Source organism: Podarcis gaigeae, assembly GCF_964106915.1.
Source record: "Podarcis gaigeae genome assembly, chromosome: 5".
In the NCBI taxonomy this organism is placed as follows: Eukaryota; Metazoa; Chordata; class Lepidosauria; order Squamata; family Lacertidae; genus Podarcis; species Podarcis gaigeae.
Genome location: NC_139681.1, coordinates 63,784,777 through 63,808,865, shown reverse-complemented (window position 1 = coordinate 63,808,865; position 24,089 = coordinate 63,784,777). Strand labels below are relative to the sequence as shown.

The following is a 24,089-nucleotide window of genomic DNA, read 5'->3' as shown; positions in this document are numbered from 1 at the left end:
AGCTCCCATTTCCCTTGAAGTGATAACAGTAGCTTTGGAGAGGTACTTTATTGGCATGGAGAGAAAGAGTTGAACTCCCTCTCCTCACCCACCCATCTCACAGTCTTCAGGCTATTCAGATTCCCCCATGGCTAATATTTAAATAACTCACCCATGCAAGTTAAGTGCACTCATGCAATTAATGTCAGCTTAGTTTGGAATTTATTTATTTATTACATTTAGCTTTTCTCTGGGGAGTTCTGCTATCCATCCATGACCAGACCTAGATCTGCTTGACTTCAGCAATATTGCTGCATCGTGCCTTTAGAACAAAGAATCTTTCAAACGTAAAAGGAGCTCAGACCAGGGTACACATCCATCACCCCATCATAATTTGTTGCCATCATAACCCTGAAGCTACAAACCATCTCTAGCTATCATGGAAGCATAACCATGTTGGAAGGTGCAGGGTCATGTGTGCCATCCCAAACTCCTCTATCCATGACTGTGTCGGGATTCACAGAATGCTGTGTGAGACAGTAAGTCTGCAGGCTTGAGTTTGCTAGTTGATGCAACTGGCTGATGCAATCAGCCTGCAATACTTTCTCTGGAAGTGCTGGGTCAGAATGACTCAGCAGTAATGTGCTGTCAGTTGATTGGCTGTCATCGGTTTAAAAGGGAAACCTGTCCAGCAGTAAGGGTGGTGGTGTAGAAGAGTGTGGTCAGAGAGAGAGAGAGAGTTAGAGGTCTTCCTATTTGCCTTAAGGTGCAGCCAGGTACTCTGTTTGACTGTATGAACTGCTCGTGTATTGTAGCCTGTAGATATTTGTATATATAAAAAGGTAAAGGGACCCTTGACCATTAGGTCCAGTCGTGACTGACTCTGGGGTTGCGCGCTCATCTTGCTCTATAGGCCAGAGAGGTACCTATTTATCTACTTGCACTTTGTCATGCTTTCGAACTGCTAGGTTGGCAGGAGCAGGGACCGAACAATGGGAGCTCACCCTGTCGCGGGGATTCAAACCGCCAACCTTCTGATCGGCAAGTCCTAGGCTCTGTGGTTTAACCCACAGCACCACCCACATCCCTATTTGTATATATGTTGTTGTTTAGTCGTTTAGTCATGTCCTACTCTTCGTGACCTCATGGACCAGAGCACGCCAGGCACTCCTGTCTTCCACTGCCTCCCGCAGTTTGGTCAGACTCATGTTTGTAGCTTCGAGAACACTGTCCAACCATCTCATCCTCTGTCGTTACCTTCTCCTTGTGCCCTCCATCTTTCCCAGCATCAGGGTCTTTTCCAGGGAGTCTTCTCTTCTCCTGAGGTGGCCAAAGTATTGGAGCCTCAGCTTCAGGATCTGTCCTTCCAGTGAGCACTCAGGGCTGATTTCCTTAAGAATGGATACGTTTGATCTTCTTGCAGTCCATGGGACTCTCAAGAGTCTTCTCCAGCACCATAATTCAAAAGCATCAATTCTTCGGCGATCAGCCTACTTTATGGTCCAGGTTTCACTTCCATACATCACTACTGGGAAAACCATGGCTTTAATTATATGGACCTTTGTTGGCAAGGTGATGTCTCTGCTTTTTAAGATGCTGTCTAGGTTTGCCATCGCCTTTCTCCCAAGGAGCAGGCGTCTTTTAATTTCATGACTGCTGTCACCATCTGCAGTGATCATGGAGCCCAAGAAAGTAAAATCTCTCACTGCCTCCAGTGAGAGATTTGTATATATATTGTATATTTGTGTATACATAGCTCACAATAAATATACTGCACTGAAGAATCTGGAACTCTAAGCATTTTTGCTAAAGCGCCATGAAGAATTAGCGACAGACTGTGCCACATTGACCAGCAGGGTCTGAGGGGGGCTTGCAAGCAGGTTCACTTTGACAGGTTGACAAGACTCCTCTGTGATCAGAAACCCCATGTGACCTGATCTCCCTGCCCTTTCTCCCTGATATTTGCTTCCCAGTGCAGAGGGACTATTTTGTATTAAGGAGCATTCAGTGTAGCGCTGGGCCAAAGTCTACCTCTGTTAGACCTCTCCACCCACCACTAAGAAGAATGGGAGGAGAATCCTGGAGACTGTCAGATGGGGTGTTAACTAATACCTATAGTTTACAAGCCGGCTGAGGATTGATTCCCCCCCCCCCCGGTCCTCTTAGCAGTCCCCCTACTGCAGAGGCATGATTTGAAAATGGGAACTGGAAATGTCGTGGTAGCATCTTTCCCAGGGACATTTCTGGGCCAAATTTCCAAAGCATGTCTCAGTGGCAGTGAGGCTACCAGGTGCACTTTATCATTACTTGAGAAAGCACACACAATGGGTTTTTTTAAGGAAAGGGAAGAAGAAAAACCCAACCCTTGGATATGTTGTAAACTGTGAAGTCAGAGGTAGGCAGTCCTTTTTCTGGTGAGGTCCATATTCCCTCAGGTTAATTTCTCAGAGGCTCCATATGAATGGAACCACAGTCAAAAGTGAGCAGTGTATCTCTCTCTCTCTCTCTCTCTCTCTCTCTCTCTCTCTCTCTCTCTCTCTCCTATTCCCATTTTCCCCATCCTTGCCATCCACAAGAAATTAGGCCAAGAGCTATAAGAATGTAGGACACACTGTTTCCCACACCTGCTACAAATATTAAGCAATACCCTTACTCAAATGTTCCACCACACTACTTTAATAGTCACCTTCGCTCTCCAAACTCCAAAGTTCATCTTGGTCAGACAATCAGCACAGCCGCAATTCAATTAAATGAGCCCCCATCTTCAAGCTGAAGTGGTACAAGCCTTATCTGAACTGGTCTATACTGTGTTCAAAATAACTGTTACATTATTTATTCCTAAAATACACTGCAGATTTTTTCATTCACTTTCTTAGCTATTGCCGATTTCCCCTCTACCCCCCTCAGTTTCTCCAGAAATTCTAGAGGCCGGACATCCAGAATGTTTCCAATGCAACAATGAACCTGAGGGGAAAAACAATTTTCTGGAAATTCCGCTGTATTGGAGCAAAGAGAAAAATGAAGCTCTTTTATGCAAAATTAAGAATGTATTTATACAAACTGAAGTGGAACTGTGTTGCCATCTAGTGGTTTAAAAAGTCACAATGGGACCCTCTGAAATGTAATTTCACCTTGTGAATTAGCTGGGCCCAGGACCTCAGAGAGCTCCTGTACTTTCAAAAATTGTAAACACTTCGGCATTTAACCTCGTGCAATTTTGACCATCAAAGCATGGGGGGGGGGAGAAGCTGTACTTGGACAGTTTCCCCTTTTGTATGGTTTTGAAACTATTCAATATGTAAGTCCATATTATCAGTTACTTCTCAGAGCAATCCTATGAAATAATCCATTGCATATCGATTGACCCTGAAGCTGAGAAAAAGTCATTTGTCCAGTAAGACTGCAACATAGCTAGGATCTGAACATAAATTTTAATTCACCAAACAATTCCTTGCATGTAAGTCTGCATCCAGCACAGAGTGCTTTCTCTTAGGAGACTGCTAAGCCCTTTGTGACATCAGAGGCTGCAGGGACACTACCCAGAGAGAGTCACACAGACACACAGAGCACACAACACAGATAGGCTATGCATGGACTCGGCTAGGCTACAGGGCAAATCAAATTAGACATATCTGAATATATTTCTTGGCAGAGAATGACATGAGTGAAGCAAAGGTAATGTTGATGCTAATGAGCAAGGGTGGGTCTCTGCATGGCTGCTTGTAGTTCTGAAGCTCTATAATAACTAGTTGTGATGGAGCATGGCACTGTGTTTAACCCACAGGCATTGTTGAAAGTGAGCCCTTTGGGGGAAGCGTCACAGCTCAGTGGTGGACATCTGATTTGCATGCAGAAGGTTCCATGTTGGTGGATTGTGAGAGAGGAAACTCTGCTTTCCTTTCTCAAAGTAGGCTAAGCAGGACCCCGCCAAGAACTGGGTGGTGGTGATGGTTGTTGTGATCAGGGAAGTTTCTGCTTCTTCAGCTGCTGCTGTCTGCCACTCTTTGTGTAAAGTGACAGGAAAACCCACCTAGCTGAGAAATGAGACATGCGTTCTCCTTAAAGCTTATGTTGAAGCTATGATAGCAGTCCTGTAGGTAGACCTCTAAGCTAAGTAATCACCATTTAGGGCCTCAGATTAAGAGGAGCCTCTAAATAAAAACAACTGAATTTCAGATTTACATAACTGGTTACAAAATACAGTGGTACCTCATGTTACATACTTAATCCGTTCCGGAGGTCCATTAGTAACAGGAAACCACTCGTAACATGAGGCGCACTTTCTCTAATGGCACCTCCCACTGCTGTCGTGCCACCGGAGAGTGATTTCAGTTCGCATCTTGGGGCAAAGGTCACAGCAAGGGGCATCTACTTCCAGGTTAGCGGAGCGCGTAACCTGCAGCATTCGTAAGGGGGACGATACATAACACGAGGTACCACTGTAAAGGAAACAAGAAAAACAAGACTCTATGACTGACATTGTCATTCTGTTAATGACAAAAATAATGTGCAAGGCATATTGTGGCTCTTTTGGGGGCTCATGGTAACAAACTACTGAGGTCATCTGAAAAAAAGACTGAGCTGAAAAATATCAACAGTGAACTCTGGACAACAATGCTACAAGAAAAACTGTCTGCCCTAAGCATTATTTGCAAATATTTTGCTTCTGGAAGTTAAACAAAAATTCTAAAAGAATGTCATTTCTGCCAGCAGATTTCTGAAGCCTTTACAGCTGTCAACATAGGAACCAAAAATGCCAGGTAAGTGTTCTTAAGTTAAGGGAAGTGGGGTCAACTGGGAGGGGAGCATGAAACAGGATGGCAACTCACACATCACCCAAAAAAGAGGAGTATTTGTATACATCTGCATGTGTTAATGGTCAGAATTCAACATCTGGAGATTCTCCAGACACACAGACCCATGCTGAGCCAATTTCAAGGGTGTGCAAGGTGAGAGAGAAGCCCTGTTGCACAAATGGAAATCCTTCTGCAGGTCTTCCGCTTTAACTTGAACACATTTTCTTCTTGGATTCCAAGTTTGCAATAAGTAAGATACTGCATATTATCTTTTAATATCCCAACTAGGGACAGTTGGATAGCAGCAAAAGGAGCCTCCATCTTCCAGTCCAGGCATACAAATATATGGTTGAGAGAACAAATTAACTGCCTCATTACAGAAGGGAACAACATCAAGGCAAATATTTTGGATTTGCAAGGAGCTATGAAGAACATGAAAGCTGAGCTCAAAAGGCACGTGTCAATAATCAATGGGGTGTTGATTGAATGGCTGGTTCCAGCTTGTGAACAACTATTTTTCAGAAGGTTTGAACCTTACCAAATTTTCCCTGGAAACTTCACAAAAATCAGTTGCATGCTATAAAACCACAGTGTTGTGATGAAGGCAATTCTGATGGTTGTTGGTGTTTTCTCCTAGTTAACCAGGTGGTGGACCCTCCTCTGGAAAAGTCAGATCCTGTCACACACATCTGGATTGCATCCAGCGGTGGCCTCTGGGGTGGGAAAGAGCTGCCCTCCCAACACTGATATCATCGTAGTGTAGTTATATGGGTCCCAGTGATGGTGAGAGAGCCCAATGGTCCACTCCAGTGGGAAATGTCACACTTGAGCATCTTGCCCCATCATCCCCATTGGGAAAAGATGCTCTTGCATCATTTCTTGATGCAGGTTGCAGGAGCAACCCTCCTCTGGGGGCTGCTATGTATGTACTCCCCCTTTCCCAGTTTAAGTCTTTTATTTTCCTTGGAGGAGGGGAACGAGATAGCAGGCACTAAACACTCAAGGGGGACAGATGCTTTGGAGGGCAAGCATTTTGATTCTCGCCCAACACTGCCTTCCTTTGAAAAGTGTCTGGGAGCTTTATTTGGTGCAAAAACAGCTGCAGGAGCTAGAATGTTGACACGATTCCAGTTCTCAGTTCATTCTGATGGTTGGAGGTAGTTAGCCTTCTGAATACCAATTGCTGGAAACTGTGGGAGGGGAAAGGGCTCTTGTGCCCATGTCCTACTTGCAGGTTTCCCACAGGCATCTGGTTGGCCACTGGATGCTGGACTAGATGGGTCATTGGCCTGATATTATGTTCTTATTTGCCCTTTACGACTTCATTGGCTCTGGGTTTGTTTCCAGGGACAATTCAAAAGGTTGGCTTTGACCATAAAAACCCTAAATGTTCTTGTTGTTCTTGTTATTTATTTGATGCCTTACCTACCTGTCACATTTTAAAATACAATATGAAAATCCATTTCAAACAAATTACAGTCAAAAGAATGTGAGGTGGGCTTTTGCACTAGTATTATCTGAAGGATAATAATTTCCCCCCATGGCTTTACCCCATGTGACCCAACCTTCATGTTCTGACTGTCTAGTGAAGAGCTGCTCTATGCCCTACACTGAGCTGATGGCAATATGGCAGGTGAGAGAGGGCCTTCTCAGTGGTGGCACCTGGGCTTTGGAGCCCCCTGACTTGGGACAGTTGGATGATGTCCCTCCCCATTTCTGCCTTTCCTGGAGAAGCAAAACTGCTGCCGTTGCTCAGATGAGCAATTGATTAAAGCACTCTCTAAAATAAGCTTAACTCTTAGTTTCCCCTGTACTTAATTTTTTTTGGATGGTGCAACATTGTTGCTATTTTAGATGTTATTCTTATTTAAGTAATTTGTATACTTCTTCATTCATCAGTGGTTTACTGTGATAGTTAGCTGCCTTGATGGTCTTATTTGCGGCAGAACAGGGTACAAGGGGGGTACAAGTCTTTGAATTATTATTATTATTATTATTATTATTATTATTATTATTATTATTATCAACACTATCATCATCATTACCTCAACCATATACAGGATAAAGCAAGCTGAAGAGAAAATAACCTATTTAGAAACTGAGATTGAAGCCACAAAGAAAAATCAGGAAGAAGAGACTGTAACAGCATCTTTAGAGGAGCAGTATCTTAAAAAGCTGGTAGGCAAAATAAATCTTCCTGATCAGAGTTTAAAGAGTGTGTGTATGTGTGCACGTGCATTCACGCACACACACACAAACACACTGCATGTCATCATTAAAACAACAAAACCCAAAGATTTGTTGGCTAGGTGAACACTGTCTGGTGATATTATTCCATAATCATTTTTTAAAAAGAAAAACTGTATTGATTTTGGACATTTACTAGCCTGGTATTTTCTGTGGAGTCAATAGCCTCCATCAACAGCCTTCACCAAGCTGATGACTTTCAGATGTTATAGACTACAACTCATACTTCCGTGTGGCTTTGGGGTGTTGTAGTCCAAAACATCTGTAAGGCACCACCTTGGTCAAGGCAAACCAAAATCTTGTGTATTTCTATAGCATGAATAATTCAGTCAATATAGATTCCATTCTGTAGGCCTCACCAGGTATAGACCTATTTGTATTCATCATGTTTCATCTGCTGTGCAAAGAATAACTTACACAAATCTGAGGGAGAGCCTTGTGAATGGGAGGCTCATTCCCTAAAAATAAGGAGATTGCAAAAGCAATCGCCTGGAGGCTTTCCATATTGCCATCTGTGAACAGCTATTTATCATGTGGATCCTCTGGTGTTTCCCCACACCACTACAAAACAGGAAAGAGGGAGGACTGCAGCAGACGACACTTGCTGTTGTTATGGCATCTGCTGGGGCTACCACAGCACAGGAAACCATTCTGCATCAGCCGAATCAAATTCAGCAGCACTGGAACTTAGAATTGGAGAGTTAGGACTTTGAGTTGTGTGTGACACTTTCCTGAGGGTTTTCTTTAATTTGTAATGAATTGTTGCATCCCTTCAGCTGCAGCCCAAAGAGTCGGGTATATATCAATCTTTGCAACTAACTGTGGCAATTTCTTACCCTCACAGGAGAAGGATAATGAAAATTTACACTTGAGGATCTTCATGCTTTCTGAGAAGGTACACCAATAATCAGATAGGTTTCCTCTGAATTCCATATGTGACCATGTCCTATCTTTCCCCATGTTTGTGAATGTGCTGCAAGTGTATAATTCACAATCACCTCATCAACGTCAAGCCACTGAAAGTGAGTCAAGAGATGGAAAAAATAAACACTGGTTGAGTAGTGGGCTGGATTTCTGATGAAGTATTCACACCTGTAGTGGTTGGGTGGGGCGGTGATGCTCACCTGATCTGTCACTAGCATTGCTGAGCTTCCTGGGAGGGAGATGGGCAAGGCAGTGCAGAGGCTGGCATGGTGCAAATGCACCAGAAGGAACACTGGATGTTTTTGTGCCATGCTGGTGTGTTTACACCAAGCTGCCTTTCTGCCCTGCGCCATCCTGGTAAAGCACAATGAAATTGGTGACAGGAGGTCAGCTAAATGATGTTGCTTCTCCCCACTGACCACTATTGATTTGCACAATTGCTATTGTCAGCTCTGCATGGGCCCACCCAACCCACATTCTCAACATGCCAGTTTGGGTGCATGAACCAGTCTTCGTGTTATGCTGGTCCTGAATAACTGCATCAGATTTCCACTCTGAAATGAAATGGAAATGGAAATTGACGCTGTTGCATTAGTGTTCGTTCAGTCATGTCAAAAGAATCCCGTTTTTTTAAAAAATAATGTAATACATCTATTATCTCCCTGGTTCTCCTCTTTCTTTGTTGTATGCCAGTGTTGGCAGCACCAAAGCCTTTTTAAAGTAGGCATGAAACAGCATGCATATCTGAATATCTACATTGTATGCTCACTTGTTGTAGAAGTCAATGTTATGCTTGAAGCTCTAGGCTTTGACAGACCGCAGTCCTTTTCACTGCATAGCTTTGCAGTTACTCTTTAATTTCTACTGGAATACATATTAATGTTATTTGATAGACATTGTTCCACTCAGCTGTTCTGAAACGAATGTCTAAAGCAAAGCCAAAAATGACAAAGCAGATCCATGATGGTGATTTCCCATTGCTTTTGTTTTGCTTACAAGCACCCCCACTGGGACTTAGGGACACAGGACACTCCCTTGCACCAAATCAGATCTTTGGCCAACCTAACTTAGTATTGCCTTCACTGATGTCCACAGCTCTCCTGGGTTCCAGGCAGAAGACTCTCCCAGCCTTACCTGGTGATGCCAAGGATTGAACATGGCCCATTCCACATGCAAACCAGACTCCTCCATTGAGTAAATGCCCTTACCTGACTCCCTGGAAGTTGATGGATGTGGCCTAAGTGAGGGGGTTTTACCTGTTCCTCCCATGACTTTGCCCCATTGAAACTCCTTCCTCCCCATCTTGAAGCTCCTATTAACTCAACTGAGAGAAAATACCACTAATTAGTGGAAGGAAGGAAGGAAGGAAGGAAGGAAGGAAGGAAGGAAGGAGGAAGGAAGGTCCTTTATTAGGATCACCAGGGTCATCTCTGATTTGCCCTCTAAACACTGAGGTTGTAACAGAATAGCAAAGAAGGTTTGGGCTGGCCAGTGCATATTGGTGAGACTGAATCTGAATATTTGTGTGTTTTGTGCCCCAAACCAGAGCTCAGCATTGACTGCATCGATGAAGATCAACCAGCAGAGTTACCTGCAGCTCTGCTGCCATGTCAACAAGCTAAAAGTGAGTAAGATTATAGAACTACAGTAGTAAAGTAAGGTTGGAGGAGGAAGGTTAAAAGAAGTGTCCACTGGAATTAATACAAAATACATGGGGGACAATACATGGGCAATTGAGAAAAGGAGATAGCAGTATTTGTGAAGGTGGCATATATGGGGGTAACGAGAAGATTTCACACATCCCTGTTTGGGTCACCTCTGCATTTCCTGTTTATATGGAACTCCAAATAGATGAAGTTCTTTTGCTGCACTATGCTAAAGTCTTCTGGCTCTGCACGCTAGCACCTGGGTATGACAGATACAGGGGGGCCAGTTGAAAAAGATGGCAGTCCAAAATATCAGCAAGTCATTTCCATTTTGTGCCACGGGGGATTTGGAAGATTTTGAGGATGCAATCCAAACCTCTCCCCTCGACCACAGGGCTGTGAGACCACAGCCACATATGCACCTCTGTGGTTCATGGTGGCCAAGTTGGAAGGTGGTGTGTATGTGTAGAAGATCACTGGGCCAGCCTACAGCTGTCACAAAGATGAGGCCCAGATTGAATCCAATGCCATTGTGTGATGGTAGCGAGACTGGCTTCGAATCCAAAAGATCCCATGCCTGCTCAGCCCCTCTCCACCCCACTTTGGGGCTTTTGCTGGTTACTACTAATGAGAATTCCACTGACTTCACTGCTATCTAGCAGGTGGAAGTGCTGCACCAGTGAAGTGACTCTTGGGTCACTCGGTCATCATCGGCTGGTGGAAGTCCAGCTTATCCTGCAGAGCTGGGCATAGAGACACCTCTATGAAATGAAATCCCCTCTATACAAGATTGGATCCAAAAAGCTGACAGAATATGCCAAATTAGATGGTTTATCAGAAAAAATAAAGAATAAATCAAAACAGGAATTTGTTTCTAAATGGGAGGTTTTCAAAGAATATCTGAAAAATAAATATAGTAGTTTAAATTCAGTTGCAGCATTCGAGGAACTTCAGTAATAGTTGCTAGGTAGATAGAAGAAATTAGATTTATTGAAAATAAGTTTAATTATGGAAAAAACGTGTACTGGCAATAAGTAATATGAATTTGAAATATGGAACAGACGGGAAGTTGGGTCTTTAGTGTTAAGACCAATAGATGTTTTATTGTTTGCCAAGAAAATTATGTGTCTATGGTTATTTTTGTAATTTGTGTGTAATTTGGTATTTGTGTGTTTTTGTGTGTTTTTTCCGTGTTGTATAAATAAATAAATTAAAGAGAGAGAGAGAGAGAGAGAGAGAGAGAAAAGAGAGAGACACCTCTACCCAACCCAAACTCAGTAGGACATAAAGAAGGTTTGGATTGCTCTGTTAGTGTCCATCAGCTTTTTAGTTCAACGTGAATACTTTAAAAATGACTTCATCTAAAGTAAAGATATATAAATGTGTATACTTTGCTATATATTGGCACTCCAAATGAGGGAAAGTCGGAATTTTTCAGGAAGCTGCATGAGACTATGCTGGATTATTTGGACTATAGTAACATCATTATGCTGGGTGATATGAATGGGGTTGTGTCTGTAAATATGGATAAGTCACAAAGTGCCAACATATCGAAAGACGGCAGACTACCTAAAACTTTTTTTGAAATGACAGACAATATGGACTTAGTTGACATCTGGAGGGTTAAGAACCCTCTAGGGAAAGAAGGGACTTTCTTTTCTGAAGCTCATCTGACATGGACACGAATTGACCAAATATGGACAACTAGAGGACTGGCACCTAAGACTAGAAAAGTGGAAATCTGCCCAAAAACCTGCTCCGACCATAATGCTTTGAAAGTGGAATTGAGACTTAATACAACCGGCTCCTTTAGATGGAAAATGAATGACACCTTATTAAGAGATCAGGAGATTGTGAAGAAGGCCCAAAAAACTTTAAAGGACTATTTTGAGATAAATTTGAATACCACCGTGGAAAAAAGAACAATCTGGGACGCAAGTAAGGCAGTTATGAGAGGGTTTCTAATACAACAAAACACAATTAAGAAAAGGCTCTGGAATGAAAAGAAGGAGAAGATATTGGAGAAAATAAGAGAAGGAGAGAAAAAATTAAGATCTAGGCCTAAGTCGAAGGATGTGTTAAGAGAAGTGAAATTTTTCCAGGCGCAATATTCAAAATTGATAAACCAAGAGGTGGAATGGAAAATTAAACAAATGAAACAAAGATCCTTCGAATCGGCGAATAAGTGTGGGAAACTGCTAGCCTGGCAGTTGAAAAAGAGACAAAAGCTTAATACGGTTACAAATCTAGAGATCGAAGGGAGAATGGTTCAGAAACCTGAGGAAATCAGAAAGTGCTTCCAGAGGTACTTCAAAGAACTTTATACACAAGGGCCGCAAAAAGCCCCAGAGGTGGATCAATTTCTTAAAACTAATGGATTACAAAAAATACCCCTGGAAATGAGAACAAACCTGAACTGTAACATTACACAGCAAGAAATTGAAAGTGCCATTCAAAATCTTCAACTTGGCAAGTCTCCAGGCCCGGATGGCTTAACCTCCAAATACTATAAAGTTTTAAAGGACGATTTGATACAACCTTTGATGGAGGTTTGTAACCAGATAATGGAGGGAAGGAGGGCACCGGAAACGTGGAAAGAAGCTTTCATCACATTGATACCTAAATCAGAGACTGAAAAGACCCAACTTAAGAACTACCGCCCCATTTCACTCCTAAATGTGGATTACAAAATTTTTGCTGATATCTTGGCAAATAGACTTAAAAAAGTACTAAATGAAGTGATTCACAAGGACCAGGCTGGCTTTCTCCCTGGTAGGCATTTGTTTGATAACACAAGAAACATCATTGACATTTTGGAACTTCTACAAACAAATCTGAACACGAGAGCGGTTTTGATCTTTGTTGATGCAGAGAAGGCCTTTGATAATATTTCTTGGATGTTTATGAAGAAAAATTTGGAAGGGATGGGAGTGGGGCGGGGGTTCGAAAATGGTATAGAAGCAATCTATACAGAACAAAAAGCTAAATTGATAGTAAACAATGTGGTGACAGAGGAGTTTAAAATTGAAAAAGGGACACGACAGGGGTGCCCTCTATCCCCCCTATTGTTTATTTTAGTTCTGGAGGTGTTGCTAAATATGATTAGAAAGGACCGGTTGGTTCAGGGAATCGAGGTCGGAGTGAAACAATACAAATTGAAAGCATTTGCAGATGACTTGGTATTAACACTTCAGGAACCAGTCTCCAGCACTAAAAGAGTGTTAGAATTAATTTCTGATTTTGGTCGGGTGGCGGGGTTTAAGTTAAATAAGCAAAAAACTAAGGTTTTAGCAAAAAATTTGACAGTTACAGAAACAGATGAGTTCTCCAAAGAAACGGAGCTGAATGTGGTTAAAAAGGTAAAATACCTAGGGGTGTACTTGACCTCCAAAAATTTGAATTTGTTTAAAGATAACTATGAGAAATGTTGGTCAGAAATTAAAAGAGACTTGGAAATATGGTCAAGATTGAAACTTTCCTTGTTAGGCCGAATAGCTGCTGTAAAGATGAATGTATTGCCGAAAATGTTATTTTTGTTTCAGGCCCTACAGATCGTGGACAAGGTGGAATGTTTTGGAAAGTGGCAGAAGGATATCTCTAAGTTCGTTTGGCAGGGCAAAAAGCCCCGAATAAAGTTTAAGATATTAACTGATGCGAAAGAAAGAGGGGGATTTGCCCTGCCAGACTTGAGGCTATATTATGAATCTGCTGCCTTCTGCTGGTTGAAAGATTGGATTTTATTGGAGAACACTGACGTCCTGGATCTGGAAGGGTTTGACAATGCGTTTGGGTGGCATGCATATTTGTGGTATGACAAGGCTAAAGTGCACAAATTGTTTAAAAACCATATTGTCAGAAGAGCAATTTGGAGGGTCTGGATAAAATACAAAGACTTATTGGAGAGTAAAACTCCGAGGTGGCTCTCACCGGTGGAGGCCAAGGCACGTAAGAGACCCAACATGGAGGCCCACTGGCCTAAATATTGGGAAATAATTGAAAAAATTGGAGACAATTGGAGGCTGCTAAGCTTGGAGAAATTGAAAACTAAGGTACGAGATTGGCTGCACTATGCGCAAATTCAAGAGGTATTTAAAATAGATAAAAAAGTTGGATTCCAGGTGGAAAAATCGAAACTAGAGACTGAATTGTTAGAGCCAAAAAGTAAGCTACTTTCGAGAATGTATAACTTGCTGCTTAAGTGGAATACACAGGATGAGACAGTCAAATCCGCTATGATAAAATGGGCTCAGGATGTGGGGCATAACATTATGTTTGCAGACTGGGAAAGGCTATGGAACACCGGTTTGAAATTCACGGCTTGCATTGCCTTGAAGGAAAATATTATGAAAATGGTATACCGGTGGTACATGACCCCAGTCAAATTAGCCAAGATATATCATCTGTCTAACAACAAATGTTGGAAATGTGGAGAGGCGGAAGGGACATTCTTTCATCTCTGGTGGACCTGCCCGAAAGTGAAGGCCTTCTGGGAAATGATCCATAATGAACTAAAAAAGGTACTGAGATTTACCTTACCTAAAAAACCAGAGGCCTTCCTTCTGGGCATGGTGGACCAGAGAGTGCTTAAGAAGGACAGAACCTTTTTCATGTATGCTACCACAGCAGCAAGGATTCTGATTGCAAAATATTGGAAGACACAAGATTTACCCACGCTGGAGGAATGGCAATCGCAGTTGATGGACTATATGGAACTGGCTGAAATGACTGGCAGAATCCGAGACGTGGGAGAAGAAACAACGGAGGAGGACTGGGAAAAGTTTAAGGACTATTTGAAAAAACACTATAAGCTGTATGAATGTTAAAAAATGCACCTTTCAGGAAATTCTAGCTTCAGCAAATGTAAGTTAATGAAATGAAAATTAAGACACAAGAATTCAGAGGTAAAATAATGAAACAACTTTATTGTGTTTAATATAAAACATATAAGAATTGAGTTACAGTAAAATTGAAAATAGGGAACATGATAAAATGGAAGTTACAACAAGTTTTGAAATAAGTTAACAAATTGCTGATGCTTTATAAGACAGAGAACGCAGGGTTCGGAGGATGTGGGGAAGTCCTATAGATTAGATGGAAAAAGAATATGGAAATTTGTTATTTTTCTATCTTATGCTCTTATAACTACTCTTTATTCTTTTTTCTGTATTTCTGTATTTCTAAAAAGTAATAAAAAATATTTAAAAAAAAATGAAAGTATATTGGCACTCACAAGGGTTTCCAATGTGAGGCACAATCTGTTGAGAAGGTCTCCGGTACAAGCAACATTGACATGTTCTCTTGGAAGGCAACCATTTCCTTTCACTGAGGATTGAATCTCCTGGCCAGAGTGGAAAATAAAAGTCTTACATGTGTTTGCTTCAGAGATGTTGCCAACTGAAAAATTATATATTTATTTTTAATTAGAGAGAGCTCCAGGAATGCAAACTGACCTGCGGTGAGGAGGATGAAGTTTTTACAAAGGTAAACGTAATTATCATATACATAGGAGACAGCCGAGCCAAAGTTAAGCAGTTCTGGGTTCCGTTGCTTTGGGCTAACCCTCCCGTTGAAATCAATTAGGCTGTAACATACACAATTTTGCCCGTGGGTTTATTTATTATTTATTTTCCTACATTCCACCTCTCCTCCAAGGGGTCCAAGGTAGGTTTCCCCCTCCCCATATTATCTGCATAACTGTTACAGTTGCTACAAATGGAATCCCTGACCTGAACCCATGTGCGAAGTAGGAAAATGTTTCAAAGCTTCCCTGGAAACAGTTTTAAAATGGTTACAGATAAACAATATAAGATACAAAATAATACCTCAAGGACCGCTTTTCCCCATATGAACTGACCTGAACCCTGTGATTATCATCTGATTAACATTCTATGTCCTTTTAAATGTGTTTATGGGAGGGGAGTTATTTGGTGTGTGTTTTTGTTTTTATTATGTATTTTGTGCTCTCATTTTGTATTTTTGTGTTGTGAACCACCCTGAGATCTTTGGATGAGGGGTGGTAAACAAATTAAATAAGTAAATAATAAAATAAGTAAAATGTTGCTTTTTAACAGCGAGCAATGCATTCCCGTCTTCTTTTTAGTCCTTAATACTGTTTGATATACTTTCCTCTATCTGGTCCCAGAGAGAGATCCACAGCAATTTGCTTCTTCATCCCTGCAGAGATTAGCCGCTGCTGTGGCTGCTGTCTCCATCAATGGACTAAGATACTGAGTTTTCATGTTTCATCTTCCTGCTGTGAGAGCTCTCTGCTTGGCTTTCCAGTGATGAGTCATCAGTTAGCATAAAGGCTGAACAGAAAACATCCAACCTTTTCTGGCACATTTGCCAGAGTGAAACCTTCTCCCTAATGCAGACTTCTCTACTTTGCAAATGCAAATTTTAAATTAGTTTTTCAAACTTCAGTACATACCAACATTACTTTTTATGCAAATAAAACTTATCTTTAGTGATAACAATCAAGTGATGTAGGTTAGGTTGAGAGACAGCAAGTGTCCCAATTACACCCAGTAAGCTTGATGGCTGGATTGGGATTTGACCCCTCATCTCTCAGGTCCTAGTCCAGCATTCTCTAACCACTGCACTAAACTGGCTGAAGCCGCATCATCCCAAATAAGAAATACCCATCACTTCCTTCTCCTATCTTCAGCTGATAAAAAACTATTTGACTTTTAGAAGACATCTGAAGGCAGCCCTGTTTAGGGAAGTTTTCAACGTTTGATGTTTTATTTTGCTTTCAATATTCTGTTGGGAGCTTCCTGGAGCGGGGGGGGGGGGAGCGTAGTAGGCAATGGAAGGTTGACATTAATCAGGCCCTCTTTCTTGTTCAATGCTCAATCCCAAATCCCAAGGCTTTCAAACTAAAAGATAAGAGGGCCAGATTGATTTTCAAGGTGAGCACCAGGCTGCTTGGCCGTGCCTAGTGGTGTCTGATCTATCCCTTGAATATTGATGAAACACCTGGAATTGGTATGATCATACTAGGCAAAAATTGTAAGTGTTCTGACTAAAAACCCAAGGCAAGAAGGATTACAAGGATGGGGCAAAAGAAAAAAGGCATGTTCTTCTTTTCCAGATGAAACACCAAATCTGGGAACTGGAAGAGTATATACAAGAATACAAAGTGAAAATACAGGTATCTGTGTGAAATGCTTAACCATTGATGAACTGAATAAGGAAAGCAACAGCTGCCTAATTTAGGTTGCAGCATTAAACACATTTACCAGGGAGTAACCACAACTGAGTATGGTGGGACGTACTTTTGAGTAGGAGTGCAGGAAAAATTGATTCAGTGTGTATTTAAAGCTGAATCTATCACACTCACACTTTCCAAAACAATACGCAAACCAAAACACAATTATCTTTTGAAATTCACACTTATTCAAATTTTGCAATGCAATTCTCCAGCCAATGTTTACAAAAATGCATATATTTAGGGGAAGTGTGAATAAAATATATTAGTGAAAATAGCATACAAAAATGCATCATATTCAGGAATATTGCTTGCAGTAATGTGTATACTGGTGAAAGCTACATGGAACAATGTGTTGTTAGGAGAAATTCACACTAAAATGCTGATAATTTTTCATGAGAATGTTCTTTTCTTTAAAAAATTACAATTACTGTAAATTGTGGAAAACTGAATTTTATGGTTGAAAAATGAGCAACTGAGAGAACTGAAATGGACACATCCACCCCTACTTATGAGTAAACATGCATCGGAAAGTACAGCTTTGTTTGGTAATTCTGAATATTTGGATTTAGTATTTCCCCATTGGTTGTTGGGGAGAAGAGGCCATAAAATGTCAAAGCAAGGAGTGCATAACAAAGCAGAAGCATAACATCTGGAGGGCAGCACACCAGCTACCCGTGTGTATACAAAATTGCTCTAGGTCTTGATCTGTGGGGATTACCAGAGATCTCTGGGGGGAGGAAGAAGAAACAGAAACTTGAAGGGGACTTGCTGATTATTTTGTTTTCAGGTTCTTCAGGACAGAGAGAAAAGCCTGCAGGATGAGCTGTCAGCTGTTGCGAAAGACAAGGTTCGGTAAGACTCCTCTCTGAGTCCAATACTTTCTGCAACCAGTGTCAGTCCTTGAAGCATGTCAGATGAATCAAAGTCATGGTAATTCTTCTAGTGAAGAGCACACCTTTCAGTTGTAACATATGTAATACTACTGAGCCAAAGAGACAGCAAGGAATAGCTGAGGTTATTTTATGAGTGCAAGCGGTCAAGGAAACAGCAGATTCATATCATTTTCCTGAGCTATATTTGATGAGGCTGTGCCAGGGGTTGACCCAGAAGGTGCAATCTACTATCCAAGGTATATATGCTGATGGAAGTGAACCTTTGCAAAATGCAAAACCAATTTACTGGACCAAAGGCCACTAAACTCATCACTCTGTTTTTATCTGGATCCATAGTTCATTCTTCACCAGATATGTTTCAAACCCAACCTTTCAAGTTTTAATCACTCTGGTTGGCCTGCTCATTCATGAATTGCTTATGCCACCTATGTAATTTCACACATACACATCACATGGTCTGGACTTAAACTGCATTGAGCTAGGCCATGACCTCAATGTAATTATCTCTGGCCAGGCACTCTGTTCTTCTGTAACCCTGCTTTTCCCTGGCCGTGGACTTGTTTATTTTATGTATCTCTGTCCCTCAAAAGACAACAGAATTACCACAAGCACTCCTCAAGACTGTCCCTCTATCACACTACTTTTTCCACTTGCAATGGTATACAGTGGTACCTCTAGTTACAAGCTTAATTCGTTCTGAAGGTTCGTTCTTAACCTGAAACTGTTTTTAACTAGAAGCGTGCTTTCACCTAATCTTGTTGCCGCTGCACCCCCGGCACACAATTTCCATTCTCATCCTGGGGCAAAGTTCTCAACTTGAGGTAACTCTTCTAGGTTAGCAGAGTTTGTAACCTGAAGCATTTGTAACCTGAGGCATTTGTAACTCGAGGTACCGCTATACATCTCAGGAAAATGCCAGCAGTTTGCTTTGTGCTGATGAAACAGAATGACATCATAGAACTAACTAGAAGAGACTGCTCCTCCTTTTGTAAAAGGAAACTATATGGCTCCACATACAGACTGCTTATGGGCCATCTTTGTGGTAATACAAGTGCTCTCAAAGTTATTCCCAATTTCCTCTTTATTATTCTCCAGACATGCTGGCTACCTTTTAGCCAGCTGGCTCTTCAGAGTTCAGTTCAGTTCAGAGCAGTCAGTAATTGATTTTAAATTTGATGAAATGGCTGCTTGAAAGTTTGATTCACTGTCAACCATGATCTGGGAAATAAATTCATAAATTAAAGGGATTCCTCATTTTCAGAAGCATTTATTATGCACTTCCACAATGGTCCTCACAGTCAAAGGGAACTGCTTCATAAAGAGCCCACAGAGAATCTACATTGTATCTGAAAGAGCATTAACTTATTAGGAGTTAAATTGAAAGTGTTTTACTTTGCATCCTAAACTATTATGCATGCACTTAGCCACTAGATTTGCAAGAGAAACCTTTTTAATCTTCTTTTTCCTTCAGTGATTTGATGTTAGGCCAGATATTGAGCTTGAACTCCAATACCACAAACACCATATATTTGTCTGCCTTCTTAAATAATTGGGAGGAGGGGAACAATCTTTTAGTTCTAATTCATAGCCATTAAAGGGAGTTTTATCATCATGTACATATGTACTGAAAAAGGTGGGGCAATCTATCCTTTGCCACATTTTAACCATTATAACCAAACCATCCTGTTAATGTGGATGTGTTATGCTTACAATGTGATCTTCAGTCATTCTTGGATTTTGGTACATCCTGGCTCTGCATGTATCATGTGTAGTATGCTATGTCAAAATAACTTCAGGATCAATCCATTTCTAGTCAGTTTCACACGTGTTTATTCATAAACCCATTCCATCAATGTTTCCACATTAATCTCCTAATTCTTTTCAAAATAAAAGCTATGCAAATACAGAAGTGTACATAAATTCATATTTTATCACAAAACAATATTCAAGCATGTACAGTATTTTATTTCAATGTAAAATATGTATTTCCAAACCTATTTTATCCTAACATATACATATTGGTACGTTATTGGAGTGAATAACTGTATAGTAAAATTTGGTGAAATCTGAAATATAATTATGTTCTGATCTCTGCATTAGTCCCTGAGGAGCAAAGGAGGTCACTTCACTTAAAATTGTGGATGAATTGAAAATCTCCTACATCCATATGTCATATATTACATGGTTCTATCATGAAATGTTGGTTAGAAGGCTGCCAGCTCCCTCAGGGAGAGCCAGAATCTGGCTTATCCACATGCCTTACAACATTTTCTTCTTCAAGGAACCAGAGGAATTTGTGCATTGCCCTGTTTGGGACTGCAAAGAGGACATTCCTGTAATTCAGAGAGACAGAATAGCTGCTACAAAATCTGCTAATGATCCAACCTTTTTTCAATTATTTCAGACATCAGAGCAAGTTGCCAGGCAAGTTTTTGAACCTTCACCCAAAGAGCTTGATGTATGAATTGGCCAGGGCTGAACTGGTCAGTAATCTTGATTTACCCAATAAAGAGAAAGCTATCTGGTCAGTCTTGTGAGCATGAATTTTAGTTCATCGATCAATAAACAGGAAGGTTTTGATTTTATGCTATACATAAAGTTGACACAGTTATTGCAGCTGAACCCCGCAGGGTCAGGTCAGCAGCATTGGCGGCTTGGTTGCCCCTTGTGTTTGGATGAGAAGGTAGAGGGAATGCTATTTAACAGCTTCTGAAAGGAAGGAGCTGTGTGTTGCCTGCTATGTGGCCAATGAATGCATCATCTTGTTAGAAAGCCAAGAGGAATGCACTGTCCTACAAGTTCTGGCTTATCAGCCTGATCTTACAATCTCCTCTGCAGTGGCAGCAAAGCACTGAATCTGGTACAAGAGCTTAGCACTACTCCAAGGGAATGTTTTGTCATTTTGCTGTTGGTTTGTGACCCAATTTCAGCCTCTGTGCTGTGTTTCAATAACGCCCCCCTCCCAAGCATAGGTGTAGCACTTTTGCTGTTTTACTAGACATAGTGGCTATATGCTACCTTCATCATTTGAGGCAGCATGCCTCTGAATGCCAGTGGCTGAGAAATAACAGTGGTAAGGAATCTCACTGGCCACTTTAGAAAACACAGTGCTGGACTAAATAGGCCTTTAGGTTGATTCAGAAAGGGCTATTCTTATTATATATTGCTCATCACAAGCAGTTAAAATAGCCATAGATGCTGTTCTAACTGCTGTAGTGCAAACTTGGGCTTGCCTCACAACAACTGGCATGGTGGGAGAAGTTTGTGGTTTTAATTGGCAGCATGGCTATTCTGGCGACAGATAAATTGCATGGCTAGCCAGTTCCATTTTCCTCACTTCACTTTGGAGAGTCACACAATTTAGAACTTGAAAACTCCAAGTAATGAACTGCTTTGAGTTCCTTGTTCATTTACTACTACAAGTGTATGTGTGTTGGAGGGGTAACTTTTTCCAACTTTCTTTTTAACTACAGGAAGAAAAAATGCGAAGAGAAGAGAAATTTGTGAAGAAGCAGCTTTGTGGTGGTAGGTTAGTGAAGAAAATGTTTACTATTTGTCACCACCTTCTCTTTGTAAAAACACGCACCCATAAATGCATAACAATGCAGACATTTGCAGCAATAACCTCTGGCTTATATTTCATATAGTCTTATTACTTTGCGAACTGGGAGTTGGTCCCATTATTTATGGTGAGACTGTGTGAGACTTCTGCTTGGATTTTCATAACTCTATGATTAACTGGTTATGGTACCAAATTCCATAAAATAAACAGAATCCAGAGGTGGGTTTTACCTTTCATCCATGGCAGTACTGCCTGTTCCAAACAATGCTAGGACTTAACAAAAGCAGCAAGATTCTGTTACAGGTTTGGAAACCTTCATTAACCACAAAACTGTGAAAGTACCACTGGCAAAAGGGAATAAGAGAAGAAGAAACTCCAGATGCTAAACAGAGGGCATTGAAAAGTACATATGAATGCAGACAATGCAAATAAATAACAATGACTTCCTTCCACCCATCAAGATATGTGGAAGAAGTACTGATGTGTGTTTTTTTCCAATGGTTGTCTAATATTGAAACTGTCCATTTTCTGATGTGGAGTAATTAATGTTAGAATTCCTGCTCCATGATTGCAGTCATGGGATTGCTGTCTATCACATGACGGTGTATGTTTTGACTCCACAGAGTGGGAAGTGACGGAGACAGGATGTTTGTGTTACTGTGTTCCGAGAAGTGGGACTATTGTCCTTTGTGCTTTTTCTCTTTGCTGTCTGATGCTAGAGAGAAAGGGAGCCATGTTGCAGTGCTCCATGTGTGTTTATATGTGAATAAAGTAGATTAGCCAAAATGCTGAGTTGCTAAGGTCTGTTACGCAAGCTGCGAAGACTCTGCAGATCCCTAAGTGTGCCGGTGTCTGTTGGCATCAGTTGCTGTGATGTTCGGGCTGAAGAAAGCTTTTGAAGCTCCCAAACGAATGACCAGGAGGGAGAGATCATGCCAGTCAGGCATGTGTCTCTACCAGGGTCCTATTCAAGTGTAGGATGGGCTCCTGACAATTAATAGGTATAACAAATGAGCAAGGTACATGGAAGGTATTATTAGGTGTGACCAGCCCTGTCCACCTGGTATTCCCAGGCATGCTACTTAGCATCTTCTACAAATCAGGCCCACTCAAGGTAAAAAGAAAGACAATGTCAAACTAAAAGGAGATGTGTACAAGCAAGCATGTAACTGGGCATGGAGGGTACATGGATGGGTGAAGCAGCAAAGCATATTGTTCATAATCTCTGAAGCGTGTTCTGAAGTACTTAACAATTATCATCTCCAACTTCCAGTGAAGAAGGCTAGGGTGAGGAATACTGACTTGGTCTAAACCCTTTCAAAGAACTTTATTATTGCAGGGATTTGAACATGATTCTGCCACATTCAAATCAAACATACTAGCCATGGAACCATACAGATAGGAAGGAATCGAATGGTCCATTGCCTTTTTCATCTTAGGCTATTGTGGTATTAAATGTTTAAATAATGGTGTTTGTGTTGCATTTTCCTCATCTGTATTTGGAATGCAATGTCAACCTTGACTGGCTTGAATGTATCTTCATTTTCAACCAAAATGAATTTCTTCCAGTTAAATGCATTACAAAACCAGTGATCATAATGTGCTCAGATAATACAAAAGGGCCCCACAGTGGTGCTTTTAGTGTCACTTCCTAAAAACCCTTGGAGTCAATTCTCCTTCATTAAAAGCCCAAAGTTCTCTCTGATCTGAGTGACAACCTTTTGGAACCGCTTATGTGCTCATTTTGCCCCATCAGCAGATTTTCACTTGGGACCAAGAGAGGACAATGACACCCTGCCTTGTCTTTATAAACTGCAGGCCTCTCTTTTCTTATTTCACAGGACAAAGATCACCTGGGTCTTGATAGGCTTGTGGCACTTTGCTGGTGTCCTGCTGGTGATTATCTTGACCGTCCTGCTAGTCACCGTCTTCATCCTCACTGCCTGCCTTTCCAATCACACAGTGACAGAGGCATATCAGCGGCCTGTGTGGCAGTTCCTGGACTATTACATCCAGCCATATATGCAACTCTACAGCACCGGCATCTTACCAAAGTGATCTCAGGATTGGAAGAAGCTGCCGACTAGAGAGAGCCTGTCATTATAATGTATCTCAGAGTGTGGATAAAGCTCATAACCTATCAAGGTTTTCTGGTGTGTAATGATTTGGGAATGTAATTCCCCCCACACACACACACACTGTACCTTACCCATCACTGGAGGCATGCTCAGTTTGTGATGCGCCAAGCCAAATACAGCACAATACCCATGTATGGGCAGGCTGTCCTGGACGCTATAAACATCCTGGTTTTACTTCCTGTCTGGAGTATAAAAACAGAGGCAGATTAAGCACAGCACATGCAATGTTATAAATTGTATAGGTATGCATTAACGAACTACATACGATCTTCACTGGAGATCTTAGCATGCATTGTACCAATATGCTGTCCCATGTTTCCTCCTGCCCTTCTATTTATCTCTGTGTATAGGACAATAATGTGCTTGGTGTCAATTTATCCTTCTGAGAGCCAGTGCGATGTAGTGGTTAAGAGCGGTAGTCTCGTAATCTGGGGAACCGGGTTCGCATCTCCGCTCCTCCACATGCAGCTGCTGGGTGACCTTGGGCCAGTCACACTTCTTTGAAGTCTCTCAGCCCCACTCACCTCACAGAGTGTTTGTTGTGGGGGAGGAAGGGAAAGGAGATTGTTAGCCGCTTTGAGACTCCTGAAGGGGAGTGAAAGGCGGGATATCAAATCCAAACTCTTCTTCTTCTTCTTCTTCTGTCTTTTTCTTAGCCAGAGTTGGGGAGAATCAATCTGCTTCTTTTCTT

The 24,089-nt window shown here is 41.4% G+C and overlaps 1 protein-coding gene across 6 annotated transcripts; it reads left to right on the top strand.

Moving 5' to 3' along the window:
• The first annotated feature begins 3,508 nt into the window (after positions 1-3,508).
• Positions 3,509-23,404, top strand: LOC310844554 (uncharacterized protein). 6 transcript variants are annotated; one of them, XM_083738651.1, is made up of 12 exons: positions 3,509-3,654; positions 4,693-4,739; positions 5,064-5,228; positions 6,836-6,953; positions 7,867-7,917; positions 9,493-9,570; positions 15,017-15,073; positions 16,686-16,745; positions 17,593-17,652; positions 20,103-20,122; positions 21,172-21,223; positions 23,102-23,404. In XM_083738651.1, the coding sequence occupies exons 1-11, from the start codon at positions 3,640-3,642 to the stop codon at positions 21,203-21,205; spliced, it is 705 nt and encodes a 234-aa protein (XP_083594777.1). In that variant the 5' UTR covers positions 3,509-3,639; the 3' UTR covers positions 21,206-21,223; positions 23,102-23,404. The 6 variants fall into 6 exon arrangements, with proteins under 6 accessions (XP_083594777.1, XP_083594774.1, XP_083594776.1 ...); XM_083738648.1 differs by having other exon boundaries at positions 17,593-17,657; XM_083738650.1 differs by having other exon boundaries at positions 17,593-17,657; positions 21,172-21,227.
• The last annotated feature ends 685 nt before the right edge of the window (positions 23,405-24,089 follow it).